This window comes from Scophthalmus maximus, chromosome 8 (genome assembly GCF_022379125.1).
Source record: "Scophthalmus maximus strain ysfricsl-2021 chromosome 8, ASM2237912v1, whole genome shotgun sequence".
Lineage (NCBI taxonomy): Eukaryota > Metazoa > Chordata > Actinopteri > Pleuronectiformes > Scophthalmidae > Scophthalmus > Scophthalmus maximus.
The window spans coordinates 18,847,501-18,865,567 of NC_061522.1; the positions used below are offsets into that span (position 1 = coordinate 18,847,501).

At 46.1% G+C, this 18,067-nt stretch overlaps 1 protein-coding gene across 3 annotated transcripts in view; it reads left to right on the top strand.

Annotated features, from left to right (window-relative positions):
- myh11a (myosin, heavy chain 11a, smooth muscle) overlaps positions 1 to 16,670 on the top strand; it is a 26,869-nt gene extending 10,199 nt beyond the window's left edge. The window contains exons 5-43 of one of the 3 annotated variants that reach the window (XM_047333941.1): positions 1,527 to 1,626; positions 1,750 to 1,776; positions 3,960 to 4,052; positions 4,183 to 4,246; positions 4,676 to 4,774; positions 5,186 to 5,329; positions 5,448 to 5,543; positions 5,714 to 5,832; positions 5,985 to 6,137; positions 6,265 to 6,438; positions 6,600 to 6,773; positions 6,965 to 7,079; positions 7,496 to 7,689; positions 8,147 to 8,268; positions 8,374 to 8,443; positions 8,557 to 8,717; positions 8,952 to 9,060; positions 9,143 to 9,274; positions 9,439 to 9,645; positions 9,789 to 9,926; positions 10,047 to 10,170; positions 10,295 to 10,466; positions 10,643 to 10,855; positions 11,060 to 11,204; positions 11,331 to 11,537; positions 11,648 to 11,752; positions 11,908 to 12,060; positions 12,138 to 12,386; positions 12,646 to 12,858; positions 12,964 to 13,176; positions 13,305 to 13,466; positions 13,618 to 13,746; positions 13,832 to 13,920; positions 14,011 to 14,134; positions 14,238 to 14,446; positions 14,715 to 14,823; positions 14,953 to 15,125; positions 15,481 to 15,513; positions 16,173 to 16,309. In XM_047333941.1, the coding sequence (XP_047189897.1) occupies positions 1,527 to 1,626; positions 1,750 to 1,776; positions 3,960 to 4,052; positions 4,183 to 4,246; positions 4,676 to 4,774; positions 5,186 to 5,329; positions 5,448 to 5,543; positions 5,714 to 5,832; positions 5,985 to 6,137; positions 6,265 to 6,438; positions 6,600 to 6,773; positions 6,965 to 7,079; positions 7,496 to 7,689; positions 8,147 to 8,268; positions 8,374 to 8,443; positions 8,557 to 8,717; positions 8,952 to 9,060; positions 9,143 to 9,274; positions 9,439 to 9,645; positions 9,789 to 9,926; positions 10,047 to 10,170; positions 10,295 to 10,466; positions 10,643 to 10,855; positions 11,060 to 11,204; positions 11,331 to 11,537; positions 11,648 to 11,752; positions 11,908 to 12,060; positions 12,138 to 12,386; positions 12,646 to 12,858; positions 12,964 to 13,176; positions 13,305 to 13,466; positions 13,618 to 13,746; positions 13,832 to 13,920; positions 14,011 to 14,134; positions 14,238 to 14,446; positions 14,715 to 14,823; positions 14,953 to 15,125; positions 15,481 to 15,505 (5,305 nt within the window). In that variant the 3' untranslated portion in view covers positions 15,506 to 15,513; positions 16,173 to 16,309. Of the gene's footprint in view, positions 1 to 1,526; positions 1,627 to 1,749; positions 1,777 to 3,959; positions 4,053 to 4,182; positions 4,247 to 4,675; positions 4,775 to 5,185; positions 5,330 to 5,447; positions 5,544 to 5,713; positions 5,833 to 5,984; positions 6,138 to 6,264; positions 6,439 to 6,599; positions 6,774 to 6,964; positions 7,080 to 7,495; positions 7,690 to 8,146; positions 8,269 to 8,373; positions 8,444 to 8,556; positions 8,718 to 8,951; positions 9,061 to 9,142; positions 9,275 to 9,438; positions 9,646 to 9,788; positions 9,927 to 10,046; positions 10,171 to 10,294; positions 10,467 to 10,642; positions 10,856 to 11,059; positions 11,205 to 11,330; positions 11,538 to 11,647; positions 11,753 to 11,907; positions 12,061 to 12,137; positions 12,387 to 12,645; positions 12,859 to 12,963; positions 13,177 to 13,304; positions 13,467 to 13,617; positions 13,747 to 13,831; positions 13,921 to 14,010; positions 14,135 to 14,237; positions 14,447 to 14,714; positions 14,824 to 14,952; positions 15,126 to 15,480; positions 15,514 to 16,172 lie in introns of all 3 variants that reach the window. The other 2 variants (XM_035637588.2, XM_047333940.1) reach the window with 2 other exon arrangements.
- Positions 16,671 to 18,067: the final 1,397 nt, after the last annotated feature.

Sequence of the window (18,067 nt, forward strand, 5' to 3'; positions counted from 1 at the left end):
AATTAGCTGGGAGTTTACTTACATCCATTCTTGAGATGTTGACATTTGATCTCAGCGGGGTCAACAGTTTCCTTTGTGTAGTATTCATTACGTGTGTGTGTGTGTGTGTGTGTGTGTGTGTGTGTGTGTGTGTGTGTGTGTGTGTGTGTGTGTGTGTGTGTGTGTGTGTGTGTGTGTGTGTGTGTGTGTGTGTGTGTGTGTGTGTGTGTGTGTGTGTGTGTGTGTGTGTGTGTGTGTGTGTGTGTGTGTGTGTGTGTGTGTGTGAGAGAGAAACTGGGCTGATGGAAGGAACATAGTGGCCGTAGAGTGGCAGGATGTTGATGAAGGGTGCAGATTCACTGTCTGTTCATAATGTTGTCACGTGTACTGATGGAAGAGGAGGAATCCTGTCAGTTTATCTCTCTAGGCTGTAGGGATTCTCTGTTTTTCCTTGCAATATCGCAGGACCATTCAAATTGTCAGGAGACAGGAAGGACAAGGAATTCACCACTTCACCTCCTCACATTCCATTTCAGGTTGCACGGTTATTTTTAAATATTTCTATTAGCAGAAAAGTCTAAATATATTCAATATTTTACAAAAGGAAAAAACAGAATTACAGGAAATCCAAATCCAACAATAACAAATCGTATCAGCAGAATGGTACCGCTGGAAAACATGATCTAATCCCTTCAGTCCTTTCAAATAATCTCCTGATCCTAAGTGAAACGTGAACAGATAGGTAATCGGGGCGTAGACAGTTTGATGGACCGTCGGTAGGAAAAAAAGAAAAAGTCCAGTCAACATTTTCTTCCTGCGCTAACAGTAGGGGCCTGGTTGTCGTGGGTCCTTACCAGACCTGAACAGGACAGCGTAATTAGATTCCTATCAGAGCCACCAAGCCCTGACATAGAGAGCATCCCATGCCTTTTATGGACCCACGCCTGAGGATCTGTGTCTGTGTGTTAGACTGTGGGCTCTGGGATCGTTCAACTCCGTCTGTCCGAGTGTCCGGGAGGGTTTTTTCTGGAAGGAAAGAGAGAAAGAATGTGTTCTGGTACTCTGTTTGCAAGTGTTTGACTGGAGAATCTTTTGGACATCTGACTAGTTTGAGGGTATCTGTCACGTAACTCTCATAATTGCCTTGTAAATGTCAACAACAACAACAACAACAACAACAAAAAGTTTCTCCCAGATACATGAACACAGATTTTGTTGCCGCGAATTAGCAGGCGACTATAGTTCTGTGCTGCCCACAGGCAGACATTTATTTGTGTGTGTGTGGAGAATATGTTTCATGCTTTTCTTACAGAGAGTTACATTTCCTGTCTGTCTCTACACAAATAAAGAATAAAGGCATGAAGGCCAAGGAAAATCTTATTAAAAAAGAATAATACTGCTGCACATGATTTCCATTCAATTAGTCTGGTTTATTGGGCTGTGAAACGGACGACCTGTCAGTGCTGATCATCTTCTTGTCGTCTCCCCTCATTCCCTCTCACTATCTCTCCCCTTGCATCTATTCACCCCCTTCCCGCTCCCTCCAGCGGGGAGTCGGGCGCTGGGAAGACGGAGAACACCAAGAAGGTCATCCAGTATCTGGCCGTGGTGGCGTCCTCACACAAAGGCAAGAAGGACAGCAGCGCTGTAAGTATGCGCGTTAAGGTGAGCACGTCGTACCGACAGTTCGGACGTGCCCACCAGTTCCCCCTCCCTCTTCGACACCTCTGCCCAGTTTAACCCTGTATATCGCCGTTTCCCTCCAAATAGCAACAATCAGGAACACAGTTGGCCTACGTGAGTAAAAGGGGAATGCCTGGAGTGTGTTTTTGTGTGTGGTGTTTGCGTGTGTTCCTTCAGTAGGTTAGACAAATGCATGAAGATAGAATCACAAAGGAGTGAACTCCTACGTCAAGAGTCAAGATCCCAGATCTGACTGCTCGCTGGACAGTGTTCTCCCTAACATTTGTGAGTTGTGTTTCTTGACCCAACCGGAGCGGATTTAGACATGCATGATAATCCTCGTAGCCGTAGTGCTGACTCGCAGTCACCTTTTCAAACCTGCAGTGTTTTGTGGAAGGACGCGTACCGCTGCATAATACTGAGCAGGTTTTTAAACCAATGTCGAGTTTTGTGTCCTCGTCTGTCTCCTCTTGGACACCCTTTCACTGCCAGCGGAGGGTTGGAGACCCGAAGCCTCCCCGGCAGTGAAAGGGTCTCTCACCGATCGCCGAGCACAGTGTGAGCATGCCCATCTCTTGTTCTTGTCTCTCAAACACAGACCCTCCCTCCCTCCCTCCCTCCTCCTCCTCCTCCTCCCACCTGCCAGTTGCCCTGACATTGGGCACTGACTGTCTTGTCCTGTAGCATTTATCAGACCTTGCGGTACCTTCTTTAAGCCTGGATTCAAACTCTGCCCGCGTAAGCTTGTGACTAGGTGTCGATGGTTCGTGGTGTCGGTCGTGGCACCGATGAAGGTAATCGAAAGGTTTCCTTCGCGGGGTGAAGTGACTCTTTCCTTCGCCCACTGACTGACTATGGGAACCATGTACCCGCAGCCTGTCCTCTGTAGGACCCCGAGGCTCCCAGGGACCTCGCCTGATCAGAAATAGCATCTGGTTGATCTCCTCGCTCTGCCCTCGCTCTCTTCTCTCCTCCTCAGGCACTGCTTTGACTCCCGCTGCTTCTATCTCCATAAGTTGTCTTTATGAAAACAGAATCTCAGAGAAAAACAATCTGTCCTGTCAGCTGCTGCCTTTACTATCTTCAGTGCTCTATTTCTCCCCTTTTTTCCTCTTCTCTCTCCTTTCTTTTTCCAGTGACTTTAATAAAAAAGGACCCCCCCCCCCCCCCGCTCTGCTTTGCCAACTCTGAACTGCACCTCCATCAGCTGGTCTGTACCTCTACAGTTTATTTCCATAAACTTTTAAAAAGTCTTCAACTTTTGTCTTTGTGAATCCAAACAGACGTTTCCAACAGTACAATTGAAAACAACAAACCAAATTTTCACAGTACAAATATGACATTATCACATATTATTTTATGTTTTAAAAAAACTAAACTGAACTAATTATTAACCAGTAAATATTTTTTCTCCGTGCTTTGGAAGACCAAAGGCGGAGAACAATACTCTGATAGACTTTTCATTTTATTTCATCATCATTAGGAACAACATCTTCTCCCATCCATCATAATTCTCATTGCCATTTTAAATCCCATCATTATCTGCATGCTCTCCGTCTCTCCGTGGCTTTAGCTCGTTTACAGCGATAGCTGAAGCGGCTGTTTTTTAAGTGCGAGGGTGGGTGAGGTAGAGGGCTGCAGCGCCTGACCTCGTTGCTGGCCTGACACCGGCTCCTTTGATCAGCTGGATTAGCCGGATGCAAAGTGACGGGGTGTCCGCCTCGCTTACCGACCATCACCCGGCTCCACCCCTCCGGCCCACGGGCCCTGCGGTCACGCTGGAGGCAAATCGCATCTCCGCAAGGCTGTTGGTGAATCGGGGTCGTTTTTGGTTTAGCGATGCGCCGATTGTGAAGGCTTTGGCAGGATTTGTTCGAGGGCTTTGTAAAGTTAACGTTAACGGGAAGGCTCACCTGACCCGTCATGACCTACGCTCATACAGCTCCAGCTCTGTTTCCACATCACCAACAGTTCCTCTCAAAATGGCTCTTAAGGCAAAAGGTCTGTGTTACATAATGTATTGTAGGAACTCAAAGTAAATGAGTAAGGGGTTATTATCTAGTTACAGCCAATGAACGATTTACTCTGCACATTCATTGATTCCTGAGGAGCCAATTAAGTCCTTCAACTTTTTTTTCTTTTTTTCTTTAACTCTTCAGAGATGGTGTTCTTGTACATCTACCCTAAACCCCGACCCACACTCAACCATCTCATCCCCACCGAACACCAACCACTGCACCGCACTTCGAGCCACCAATCCATGTTTAAGAGTCTCTGTATGTCACTGTTGTCACTAGGGGGAGCTAGAGAAGCAGCTCCTGCAGGCCAATCCCATCATGGAGGCCTTCGGAAATGCCAAGACCATCAAAAATGACAACTCCTCCCGATTTGTGAGTGTGCTATTTGTAGAAGTGGATATTTTAGATTTTGAAAGGTATTTTCTAATTGAAATTTTGTGCATGTATTGTTAATCGCTCCCCTCAGTCCTGTGAATTCTTCTTTTCCCCGTCACTCTAACAGGGAAAATTCATCCGTATCAACTTTGACGTGACCGGCTACATCGTTGGGGCCAATATTGAGACGTGTATCCTTCTCTGTTTTGCAACTTTTTGGACATATTATGGTTCATCTGTTCCTCATGTTAGACACTTTGGCTGTTTGACATGTCGGTAAAAAAAACAAAAAAAACATTTTTAGGACAATTAAAGACCCAAAACAGTTAAGTAATCTTTTATTGATTCTTCACATGTAGCTTGGGTCTTCACTGTGTGTGGATTTTACCTTAATTATTCAGTTTACATTAGCGTTAGGGTGTATGTTAAGATATCCCATGAACTACATTTAATGGTTCAAAAAAAGTGCTACTCAACATCTATACATTGTGCTCTTTTATCTCATTTACCCAGTAGAAATCACAGAGAGGCAGATTAGACACACGGTGGCACTGACGGAGCGGCACAGAGGTCTATGTTCTTGAATGCGTTTGTGTTCTTTAACAGCTGACCGCTCTCAGACCTGCTGGAGAAGTCTCGCTGCATCAGACAGGCCAAGACAGAGAGAGCTTTTCACATCTTCTACTACATGATTGCTGGTGCTCAAGGCAAACTGCGTGGTGAGTGACAATATGTGCAGCTCCTCTCTCGTCCATAAGCCTGGTACTATGACACCCGGAATAACAGCTGCTAATTGACCATACGTCGCAAATCCTCACAGCCGACGTAAAAACCTCACATTCCTGAAATAGAATGAACAAAGAGAAAAAGAAAGCGAGTCTGAGTTGCAGTTTGACTGTCATGCATTCTTTATTTGAGCTGGTGGGATTTACAAAAGTTTTTTTTTTACAGCACAGATTTTTTCTTCTCCGCTCACATTCGGAACATGTAATCCTTTTACTGACGTTAAACCGTGATGATGAAGTTAAAACTGAGCGAACGAGATTCAATTTCACAAGAAGGTTCAACTTCGGCGAACACTACAAGGATAAATTAGTTTACCAACTCTGTGGTTTTTTTTTTATCCTCAGAGGAGCTTCTTCTGGAGTCCTTCAGCAATTACCGCTTCCTGGTTGCTGGCCATGTCCAGCTCCCTGGCCAGCAGGACGATGAGATGTATGAAGAGACCATGGAGGCGATGACTATCTTGGGCTTCAATGACGAGGAGAGAATCGGTACCAGCGATAATTCCGGTCTTATCTCTGCTTGGGCGAGACTATATGGGCTCGTCGTGGCGGGATTGGGTAAGATGCCACTGCGGTCTCTCGTTGATGTCACGCGTCTTTGTTTCAGATATCCTCAAGGTTTGCTCCACCGTGATGCAGCTGGGAAACATTGAGTTCAAGAAAGAGAGGAACCAGGAGCAGGCCACTATGCCGGACAACACTGGTCAGACAACTTTACTTCCGACTATTAGAAAGTCCCTTTGCGTGTGATTATGAGTCTATTTGACAAACTGCCAATATGAAATTGAACCGACGACACTAAACATAGACAGAGTATAGAGACAGCAGGTCATTCACGTGTGTTTAACAGCACATTCCGTCTTGTCTCTCCAGCGGCTCAGAAGGTGTGTCACCTGCAGGGCATCAATGTGACGGACTTCACGCGCGCCATTCTCACCCCTCGGATCAAAGTGGGCAGAGAGGTGGTGCAGAAGGCACAGACCAAAGAGCAGGTACTGCAAGTAGTGCACTGCGACAACAACAAAAAAGAAACCAATCCTGCCTGTAACGAACACATCCCAAACCTGTCATCTTAGCTCAAACAAGTCTTCATGCCTCTGCTCTCTCATCAGTCCGATATTTCTTTTCCGTCTGTATCTGTCAGGCTGACTTTGCTATTGAAGCTCTGGCCAAGGCCGTTTTTGAGCGACTGTTCCGCTGGATCCTGTCCCGAGTCAACAAAGCCCTGGACAAGACCAAGCGGCAAGGAGCCTCATTTCTGGGAATCCTCGACATTGCCGGCTTTGAGATCTTCGAGGTATTAGACGAGTGGAAAAATCAATAAGCTCCTATGTAGTGGGAAATTTGACAAGACGACTATGCAGCTACACACGAAACATTCATGCAGCGAAAGTGTCTTTAGCTCCGTCTTCTGGTTGTTGCAGGATAACTCCTTTGAGCAGCTGTGCATCAACTACACCAATGAGAAGCTGCAGCAGCTCTTCAACCACACCATGTTCATCCTGGAGCAGGAGGAGTATCAGAGGGAGGGCATCGAGTGGAACTTCATCGACTTCGGTCTCGACCTACAGCCCTGCATCGAGCTCATCGAGAGACCAGTGAGTGGCCTTTAGGCAGCAAACCCACAAGATCTCCTTCACTTATAGGTCCAACCAAATGTGACCTCTGGACAGTCAGATATATTTTTGTGATTTTTTTTTGGTATGAAATATGTAAATGGAAAAATATTCGTAATGGCTGCATTTTTTTTTTTTTGTAGAACAACCCTCCTGGTATCCTGGCACTGCTGGACGAAGAGTGCTGGTTCCCCAAAGCCACAGATATCTCCTTTGTGGAGAAACTCATGAACACACAAGGGAACCACATGAAATTCGCCAAACCCAAACAACTCAAAGACAAGACGGAGTTTTCTGTCTTCCATTATGCTGGGAGAGTGAGTATGAGTGGACATGTGGAATAAGACTTAATCATGATTTGTTGCCCTGTTGAGGACATAAATCTTCTCGTATTCTCATGTTGAGCTATAATTTAGGGAACAAGATTTAAAAATATATATATATTGCTGTGCTTATTGCTGATGTATCATAATATATGTTTCAATATAACACTGATGTTTGTTTGTAGGTGGACTACAATGCCACAGCCTGGTTGACAAAGAATATGGATCCTCTCAATGACAACGTCACGTCGCTGCTCAACAACTCCTCCAGCCAGTTTGTGCAAGACCTCTGGAAAGATGGTGAGATGTCAGATGCTATTATATAAATATAATATCCTATCTACAACCGTTGAACATGCTAAATTAATGAGTCCTACGTTTTCAGTGCAGTGATACAACTGCACCGCATTTCACTGCAATGATTGATTGATATAGAAATACATAAGTGAAGCCGACAGTCATTACAGTCAGTGTTCAAATGAGACTATCATTTGGATCCGAAACGTCAAAAAACTCTGTGGGGGACAGAACTATCATGCCGCCGTTCTCACACAAATCCGACCTGACACAGATGCAGAAATGTGTGCCGTGCTATCAGATTAATTTCAAAAATGTTCACATTTTATTCACGCAAAAATGAAACTACCAAAAGGAACCAAACACATTAGACCCAGCACACGTTCCCCCAGTTTGAAGTTGAATCTTGTGCGTTGCAGCGGACAGAGTGGTCGGTCTTGACACGATAGCCAAGATGTCGGACAGTTCCATGCCGAGCGCCTCGAAGACCAAGAAGGGAATGTTCCGCACGGTGGGACAGCTCTACAAGGAGTCCCTGGCCAAGCTCATGACCACGCTGCACAACACGCAGCCCAACTTCGTCAGATGCATCATCCCCAACCACGAGAAGAGGGTAAAGAAATGTGCACCGTCACCAACACCATGTCTCCTAGGAGGTAGAAGTTTATCTGATACAGTTATGAAAAACATCATTATTGCAGGTGAAATATGAATATATATATTTACCTATTAATATACTTATTTGACCTGTCAATTCATTTTTGAGTAGGACAGCGTGGTGGTGTAACGATTAGCACTGCCAACTGTCCAAATTTGTTAGCTCTTGTGAAACTTGTGACCACCCTCTCATATGATAAGCATTTCAAAAATGAATGTATGCTTTGGAGGAAAAATTGCTGAAAACATATCCAGTACTTTTAATCGGCTGCCTCACAGCTCAATCAAATATTGATTTGCTACATTTATGTATTTCTTAAGATGCAAGAGAATATCCTCATGTGGGCATTTATGTCTATTACTTTCATAAAACCTAGTGTAATAAAAATAGAAAAATAAAATGTTGTTCTCAGGCAGGGAAGCTGGATGCTAATCTGGTCCTGGAGCAGCTGAGGTGTAACGGTGTGTTGGAGGGGATCAGGATCTGCAGACAAGGATTTCCCAACCGAATCGTCTTCCAGGAGTTCCGCCAGCGGTACGTGGGATCCAGATGCATCGTGTTTATACAAAAAAAAATCAATGATGTTGCCATAGAGCTTTCTCACCATGTTAAGCTCGGTATTTTTATGTTTCTTCACAGTTATGAGATCTTGGCTGCTAGTGCTATTCCCAAAGGTTTCATGGATGGCAAACAAGCCTGCTGCCTCATGGTAAATTTAATTCAAAATCCCAACCTGTGTTATTATTAAAAAATAAAATACGGATGTCTTGTGCCCCTGTATGCAGTTTTACTCTCTTACTTACTGATCTCCTGTCTGTGTAGATCAAACATCTGGACCTGGACCCAAACCTGTACAGGATTGGACAGAGCAAGATGTTTTTCCGTACAGGAGTGTTGGCCCAGTTGGAGGAGGAGCGAGATCTGAAGATCACGGTGATCATCATCGCTTTCCAGGCCCAGACTCGAGGCTTCCTTGCCAGAAAGTATGAATACACGCCTCCTCACACATACTGTACCTCACCCTCTTATAAATTGTACTGTGATGCATTATACTGCTGACTATATCAAATCTTTCTGTAAACACAGATTTCACTTTTGGTGAAGGGTTACACTTTTTTTGTTTTGTTCTTGCTGTTTCTAGCACTATAAATTACAATCTGTAACACGTTGCATTAGATAATGCAGGACATTGCTCATATTGATGTTTTTTTTTAAAGGGCATTTGCCAAGAGGCAACAGCAGCTCACAGCCATGAAAGTGATCCAGAGGAACTGTGCTGCCTACCTCAAACTCAGGAACTGGCAGTGGTGGAGGCTCTTCACAAAGGTCAGCTGCTTATTCATGTGACAATATCCCAGTGCAACCTTGTGTTTGAGGCTAAATTACATCCCATTCTCCTGAACCACAGGTCAAGCCTTTACTGCAAGTGACCCGGCAGGAGGAGGAGATGGGCCTGAAAGATGAGGAGTTGCAGAGAGCCAAAGAAGTCGCGATAAAGTTTGAATCTGAGCTGAAGGAGATCACCTTGAAACACACATCGGTAAAAGGATGGCGCAGGCGCAGGCACTTTTTTTTTGCTTTCACTGATCGTCACAGCCATGTAGAACGGTGTCAAAGTAACCAGTTCAAGAATAAGAATAAGGTACTGGGAGATGAATCCACTGATAATGAAGCTAAGAACCTTCTGGTCTTCCTGCGCTCCAGATTCTGGAGGAGAGGAATGCGCTGCAGGAGCAGCTCCAGGCGGAGACGGAGCTGTATGCCGAGGCTGAGGAGATGAGAGTTCGCCTGGGGGCTAAGAAGCAGGAGTTGGAGGAGATCCTTCATGAGATGGAGGCGAGGCTGGATGAAGAGGAAGAGCGGGCTCAGGCGCTGCTCGTGGACAAGAAGAAAATGCAACAGCAGATGCAGGTCTACATCTAGCTTATTGTTTATATTTGTTGTCGTTATTCTGCTTTTAAAAAATCCACTGTGCTTATTTCCATATTTAGCTATGCATACGACAAGTTGAAATCAAAGTAGGTGGGTGTGATTTATTTATTTTTTCCATGTAGGAATTGGAGGAACATCTGGAAGAAGAGGAGGACGCCCGTCAAAAGCTGCAGCTCGAGAAGGTAACCTGCGACGGAAAGATCAAAAAGCTTGAGGATGACGTCCTGGTAATGGAGGACCAGAACAACAAGCTGCTGAAGGTGAGAACTGTAAATCAGCAGGAGTCGCCTTAATAGCGGTCAGTCACTCACGGAGAGAGTTCCTGTGTCAAAGAATGTAGCGAATGGATCACCAACTTTGTTCTTGTTGTTGTTCTGTAGGAGCGGAAGCTGATGGAGGAGAGAATTGCGGACTTCAGTACCAACCTGGCCGAGGAGGAGGAGAAGTCAAAGAACCTCACCAAGCTCAAAAACAAACATGAGTCCATGATCTCCGACTTGGAGGGTAATCATCCTCTATCCATTGTCATGTATTAAACGCCATCAAACCATTACTGATGTGACAAGTGGAGCTGTGTTCGATACTACAAAAGGTGTTGCTCATTGTTAACCCTCTCCCGTGCCGACAGTCCGCTTGAAGAAAGAGGAAAAGAGTCGACAGGAGCTGGACAAGGCTAAGCGCAAGTTGGAGGCGGAGTCCAATGACCTACAAGAGCAGATAGCGGACCTGCAGGCTCAGATCGCCGACCTCAAAGCTCAGCTCGCCAAGAAGGAGGAGGAGTTACAGAATGCCTTGGCCAGGTAAAGCCCAAAGAGCTACAAAGATTATTGGAATTTTTCAGATTTAATCTCCGACACACGTGACTCTACGAAGCCAAGTTTACCTCCTTTATATCACAGCAACTTTGATTTTTTTTTTGTTATTCCCTCTGGTATCTTGCTCTGTGCTTAACTTTTTCTTTTTCTTTTCTTCTCAGGTTAGAAGATGAGACGGCCCAGAAGGTCAACGCTCTGAAGAAGATCAGAGAGCTGGAGGGACACATCTCCGACCTGCAGGAAGACCTCGACTCGGAGCGGGCAGCCAGGAACAAGGCGGAGAAGATCAAACGGGACCTCGGGGAGGAGCTGGAGGCCCTCAAGTCTGAGCTCGAGGACACCTTGGACACCACTGCCACTCAGCAAGAACTGAGGTTAATCGCACAACACTAACATACCGATTACATGGCTTAGGTTCTATGTTATCAAGAGTAACATACAATGAATATTAAATCCAAATAATGCAAAAGAAAACCATACGTATTCCTTTGTAATTAGAATACTTGTTTTGGGTAGAGGGTGCAAAAGGTCGTATTTGTTTAGTAAACACCTGCATAATCCATCCATCTGCTGGGCAGGGCCAAACGTGAGCAGGAGGTGAACCTGCTGAAGAAAGCCATCGATGACGAGAACCGAACCCATGAGGCCCAGGTCCATGAGATGAGACAGAAACACACCCAGGCTGTGGAGGAACTCACGGAGCAGCTGGAGCAGTCCAAACGAGTAGGCCTACGTTATTTCATACACTGCTATAACAACTACGTTGAAGAGTTGATTGTGTTTCTTTTAAAAAAAACAAACCAAAAAACTTTGTCTAACCTGATCTCCTACATTCTCTCCTCTGCGCAGGTGAAGTCAAACCTGGAGAAGGCCAAACAAGCCCTGGAGAAGGAGACGTCCGAACTAACGATTGAGGTGCGCTCTCTGACCCAGGCCAAACAGGACGGGGAGCACAAGAGGAAGAAGTTGGAAGGCCAGGTGACGGACCTGCAGTCCCGCTTCAACGACAGCGAGAAGCAGAAGGCTGAGCTGGGAGAGCGCTGCTCCAAGATCACGGTAAAGAATTATTCACAACAGTACTGTACAGAGAGAGAGAGAGAGAAAAAATACGTGTTTTTTCAAAGAAACACAACACGTGTAGAACCCTCACCTTTGTCTTCGTACAGGTTGAACTGGAGGGTGTGACAAACCTACTGAATGAAGCAGAAGGCAAGAACATCAAACTGAGCAAAGATGTTGCAAGCTTCACCTCCCAACTCCAGGACACACAGGTAACTGGACCTTTAGTAGATGTTCAGGAGCTATATTGCATTTGCTATACAGTTTCATGGTATACTTTGTGTGATAATTAAATATGTTTGATGACAATAATGCTGATAACAACTGAGTTAAAAGCACTGACCTTCGACCTGGCGCGTCGCTGCAGGAGCTGCTGGCCGAGGAGACGCGTCAGAAGCTGCAGTTCTCGACGAAGCTTCGGCAGGCGGAGGACGACAAGAACAATTTGCAGGAGCAGCTTGAAGAGGAGATGGAGGCAAAGAGGAACGTGGAAAGACACGTGTCGACCCTCAACATCCAGGTCATAAAAATCTGAAAACACACGCTAGATTCCTCTGTTATTGTCAGCGACTAAACACCGTCTTGGTCTGCCCGCAGCTCTCGGATTCGAAGAAGAAGCTGGACGAAATGTCAGGAAACGTCGAGCTGCTCGAAGAGGGCAAGAAGCGACTGCAGAGAGACCTGGAGGCGGCCAACACCCAGTTCGAGGAGAAGGCCTCGGCATTCGACAAGTTGGAGAAGACCAAAAACCGCCTGCAGCAGGAGCTGGAGGACACGCTGATGGACCTGGACAACCAGAGGCAGAACGTGTCCAACCTGGAGAAGAAGCAGAAGAAGTTTGACCAGGTCAGACAAACCAGGGGGGCCGCTAGCAGAAGGAGGATACAGCCATAGTGTGAACTTATGACTAATGCCGTGTTAGAAAACCTTTATGTTGCTTTTTATGGATTATGAAAAAAGTTTGGTTGAAAGTCATCAACACTAATAAGATTTTGTCATTTATCTCAGACGTCAACTGAATTTAAGGTTATGAATTAGTGTAGTGCGGATTACATCTCTTGATCAGCGACACAAATCCGTTCATCTCTGGTTGTTTGTGCTCCAGATGTTGGCTGAGGAGAAGAGCATCTCCAGTAAATACGCAGATGAGAGGGACCGCGCTGAGGCTGAGGCCAGGGAGAAGGAGACCAAAGCTCTGTCCCTGGCGAGGGCTCTGGAAGAGGCCCAGGTTTCCAGAGAGGAGCTGGAGAGAGCCAACAAGTCCCTGAAGGCGGAGATGGAGGACCTGATCAGCTCCAAGGATGATGTGGGAAAAAATGTAAGTGCTGGAACATCACAGAACGAGGCCCACTTCAGACTGTTAGCACTGGACTCACCAGCGGTTTGACTGGTATAACTTCATTTGAAAACATATTGATGGCAGGTCCACGAGCTGGAGAAGTCCAAGCGAGGCCTGGAGGCCCAGGTGGACGAGATGAAGACACAGCTGGAGGAGCTGGAGGACGAGCTGCAGGCGGCAGAGGACGCCAAGCTGCGTCTGGAGGTCAACATGCAGGCCCTGAAGGCCCAGTTCGAGCGAGACCTCCAGGGACGCGATGAGATGGGAGAGGAGAAGAAGAGGCAGCTTGTGAAGCAGGTACGGAGGCAATTTAAAACCTATTATATTCCCACCTGAGGAACACAAACCGATCCGCACGCTCAGAATATTGCACCAGCTGCATCAGAAGTCTAACGCGGCGATACACACCGATCGATCGACCGCAGGTTCGTGAGTTGGAGACGGAGCTGGAGGATGAGCGTAAACAGAGGACCGTGGCGACAGCAGCCAAGAAGAAGCTGGAGACGGACATGAAAGATCTGGAGGGACAGATCGAGACGGCCAATAAGGGACGAGATGAGGCCATCAAGCAGCTCCGCAAGCTTCAGGTAAGAGCGAAGGGATGGAAGTAATCCGGCACTTTCCAGTAGTCGTGGAAGGTGCTGAACACTAGAACTAGAGCACTCTGTAAGTAAATCACAGTCTGATGCTGATTGTCTTTTCTTAACTTGTTTTCTCGGCTCCTCCTCCTCCCTGCAGGGCCAGATGAAGGACTTCCAGAGGGAGCTGGAAGATGCCCATGCCGCCAGGGAGGAGGTGCTGACCACTGCAAAGGAAAGCGAGAAGAAGGCCAAGAGCCTCGAGGCTGAGCTGATGCAGCTGCAGGAGGTAACTCACTTGATTCCTAACAAGGCAGACACCTGTTTGAGACCAGATTTATGACATAACACATTTGGATCTAATCGGTTTCCAGGAACTGGCTGCGGCGGAGAGGGCGAGGAAGCAGGCAGAAGCCGAGAGAGACGAGCTGTCTGATGAGCTGTCCAGCAACACCTCTGGGAAGTGGGTTTGCGAGTTCATTCTGTTGTGTCCTGCGTGTTAATTGAACGTAGAAGAGAAAATGTGATCACATTCGATTTCTGCCGCGTTCAGGTCAGCCTTGGCAGATGAGAAGCGTCGCCTGGAGGCGAAGATCGGCCAGCTGGAGGAGGAGCTGGAGGAGGAGCAGGGCAACATGGAGATGGTCAACGACAGGCTGAGGAAGAGCACACAGCAGGTGAGCCGGCTGCTGCTGCAGCTACGTCACTCCTCACCTCGTCCCCTCTCCTCCACTCCCCGCCTGACCAGTATAGTACCAACGTTGTGTACTCCTTCCGCAGGTGGATCAGCTGAACAACGAGCTGCAGACGGAGCGCAGCACCTCCCAGAAGAACGAGAGCGCTCGGCAGCAAATGGAGCGCCAGAACAAGGAGCTGAAGGCCAAGCTCCAGGAGATGGAGAACCAGGTGAAATCCAAGTTCAAGTCCTCCATCACCGCCTTGGAGGCTAAAGTGGCACAGCTTGAGGAGCAGCTGGAGCAGGAGAGCAGGTTGGGAGGCAGCGAGACACACAAAGTATCATGTCTAGTTCATTTTCTTTTAAATGGTTCGTCGGTGGCTTCATTTCCTTAAACACATGTCAATCCAGTCCATCTAAAAGTAAAACCAGGACGCAAGTTACCTGATACCTGTTCCTAAATAAATACCACTTATTGTTTACTATACCCATGGTTCACTTAACAAGAACGCTGCGTCAATGCTCCTTTATTATTGATTCAATCACCCTCAATCACAGTGAACTCCCGTGTCTTCTCTCAGGGACAAGCAGGCCTCTGCCAAGAGCGTGCGCCAGAAGGACAAGAAGCTCAAGGACCTGATCATGCAGGTGGAAGACGAAAGAAAACAAGGAGAGCAGTACAAAGACCAGGTACGATCACTTCAGGCACTCATGCGCACGAGTCTTGTATCCACAGACCGGTACGCCTGTTTAGTGCTTTGGTAGGGCCGCGCTTCGAAGACTCTGTGAGCCTGAATCTTTGCCCCATTCGCTCGCCAGGCGGAAAAGGCGAATACTCGCATGAAGCAGCTGAAGAGGCAACTGGAAGAGTCGGAGGAAGAGTCCCAGCGCGCCACGGCCGCCCGCAGGAAGCTGCAGCGGGAGCTGGATGAAGCCACCGAGGCCAACGACGCCATGGGTCGCGAGGTCAACTCTCTCAAGAGCAAGCTCAGGTAGGACAAAGAGCGCAGGACAGTTATCTCTCTCTGTCTGTCTATCTGTGGATCTCTATGTTTATTTAATTCTTTGGGCAGCTGGTGGGTTTTAAGCTTCTCTTTTTAACAGCAACTTTGTTCCTGTGAAGCTACAAGACTGCCAAAGGAGACAATAGTAGATTGTTATATACTCCATAACCTGAGGATTTACCATATATGACAATGTGTGAAATACACACTTGACACTACACAGTACCAAAGTACATCTTTTAAAACAGATAAAGTATACTGAGTCCTCTTCAGATCGATTTTTAGTTCAGTGGAATTAGACTTACCAAGCACAAGCGAAACAATCCTGTCATCTCTATTCCAGAGGCAACCCCGAGCCAAAGGAGTAACACAGCAGGTACCTCTGCCCCTAAGTGATACCCCATCACCATTTCTATAATAACTTCCCATAACTTTTCATCCCCCCTCCCCATGCACACTCTCAATGCTATCATTCCCTTCATTGAGCCCAACTGAGAGAAATATGGCTCATCAGCTACCAGAGAAAAAAAAACAAAAAACAGTTGCAAGTCAAGTTGCTTCATTTGGTTTCCATTATGCTTATTTCCCGGTGGCCACATTTTTCTCAGTGCTTGGTTTTATTGCCATAAACCAAACTCATTTTCCTGAGCCAGGACTTAAATGAGTTACAAAGATAACCAGCGTGCTTAACCTGTTACCAAAGCACAACCTGTTCATGCTGTATTTCCTCAATCCTCCTCAAAGTGCAACACCCAAGTGGTTTAAAAAAAAGAAAAGAAAAGATAACTAGCAAAACTGGAAAAATTGCCAAATAACCACCCCACTCACTGTGTGTGTGTGTGTGTGTGTGTGTGTGTGTGTGTGTGTGTGTGTGTGTGTGTGTGTGTGTGTGTGTGTGTGTGTGTGTGTGTGTGTGTGTGTGTGTGTGTGTGTGTGTGTGTGTGTGTGTGTGTGTGTGTGTGTGTGTGTGTGTGTGTGTGTGTGTGTGTGTGTGTGTGTGATCGTTCCTTCCTTCCTTCCTTCCTTCCTTTTTAGGCGCGGAAACGAGCCCTCCTTCGGCAGCGCACCTCGGCGTATGGGCGGAGGCCGGAGGGTGGTCGAGGACGCCTCAGAGGAGGAGGCCGACTCCCAGGGCGACTACAACGGGACAAAGTCGGCAGAGTAAAGGACGTCAAATTAACGGATATCCAAATGACCTTCCAGGGCAAAGTGTGCCACTTAAAACCAAAAGAATAACGTCAAAAGCCTGACACGCTATCTAGTTATTCCATATCACATCAAAACATATATATTTTCTCCCATTTCCAGTAGTGTACTGATCTGTCGTCTTGTTTTTCCGAGCACATTTTCTTGACAAACCAATGAGAAGGACTTGGAACCGCTGAGGGGGGAATTGTTTTGGTGGCTCTGGTGTGTGATTTGCGGTTCCATTGATTTCCTATTTTTGACTTTACACTGTGTTGTACTGCACTGAATGACTGATACTTTCTTACGCAAGGTTTTGTACACAAAAAAAAAAGAGGTGCCTCTAATTACCACAGCAAAGCTGCCAGTGAAAACCTCGGGTCTCCACAATAAGTGAACTTAGAGCTTCAAGCAGAGACATTATGTACATCTACAGATGTGTAACTGTGATCAGCGACTGTCGTCCTGTTGCCTGTGACTGCTGTTAGTGTTTCAGAGCGGCACTGAAGTGGTTCATCAGACTGGATATCTAGGTAGACATTTTCCATACCAGTCTGTGTCCAATCAGTGCTGCCGTTTGTACCCCAATGAACAAATATTTAGCCTTTATGAAAACCCTTTTCCGATAATCTCATTTAGATTATTTGCACCTTTCCTCTTGTCCAGATATATTTAGACAACTTTTAGTCCGGAAATAGCAGAATGTACGAGGGCAAACGAGGTTTAGTTTGACTTCAGCTTTCCAATCACGAGTCCGATGTCAGTATTTGGGCACTTAGGAGCACTCACATGTTCATGCTCAGTATTTTTTCCTTTGTCCAAGTTAACTGTACATGTTCAAATTGGCCCCTCGTCACCTTCTCTGCCGTTAAATGTAATCAACTGATGTTTACATGACACCATTCATATCTATTAGTTGTTGAACCACCTGCACAAGAAATAAAAGGTATTTAAAAAAAAAGAAAGAAAAAAACTTCTTTTTTTTTTTCCTTTTTAATGTTTCCGTCTCAATCAATCTGAATCCTCACAACAGGACATTGCTCTCGTCTGCTCAGTTGAGTAGAAAAACGACAGGATAAGAGATGGGCATAGTACCTCAGGCACATACAGTTTTAAAGTCCAGATACAGAAGCGCTTGCACGGGTGCAGCACGCAAACACACACACACACAGTTAACACAGGAGGTCATATATTACATTCACAGTTAGCTCGTGTTAGTTTCAGGAACATTGAACAGCAAAGAGGAGAACAAACTGCATTTCTCACATGTATGAAGTCAGGTTCCCACACACGGGCTACAGTGCCGTATACAGTGATGACGGCTGTGTATTGGTAATATTTAGATATGTACGAAAGATCTGCTGACTGAGCTGCTGGATGGCAGTAGTGAGAGTTGCAGATTAACCAGAAACATCTCCGGGGGGGAAAAACACAGATGTCACATGAAAACTTGTTCATCACCATTTCCACAATTATAATATTAACTGTGCTTATCTTTCGCCTTTTAAAAATCTATTATTGCTTTATAGTTTTTGCCCCCATTTCGCTACAACATATAACCCTCAACGGAAGACGGGAGGTCTCACTCCTATAGAATTATTACTATACATTCAGTAGTGCACATACGCCGATCTCAAATCTACAGTCAGATAATCTAAGTGACACATTCTCGCTAACAAGAGTTGTAAAGCTGAACTGAACTTCGTAAAGCAGCATGACATCTTATCTCAGAAAAACAGAAGCCG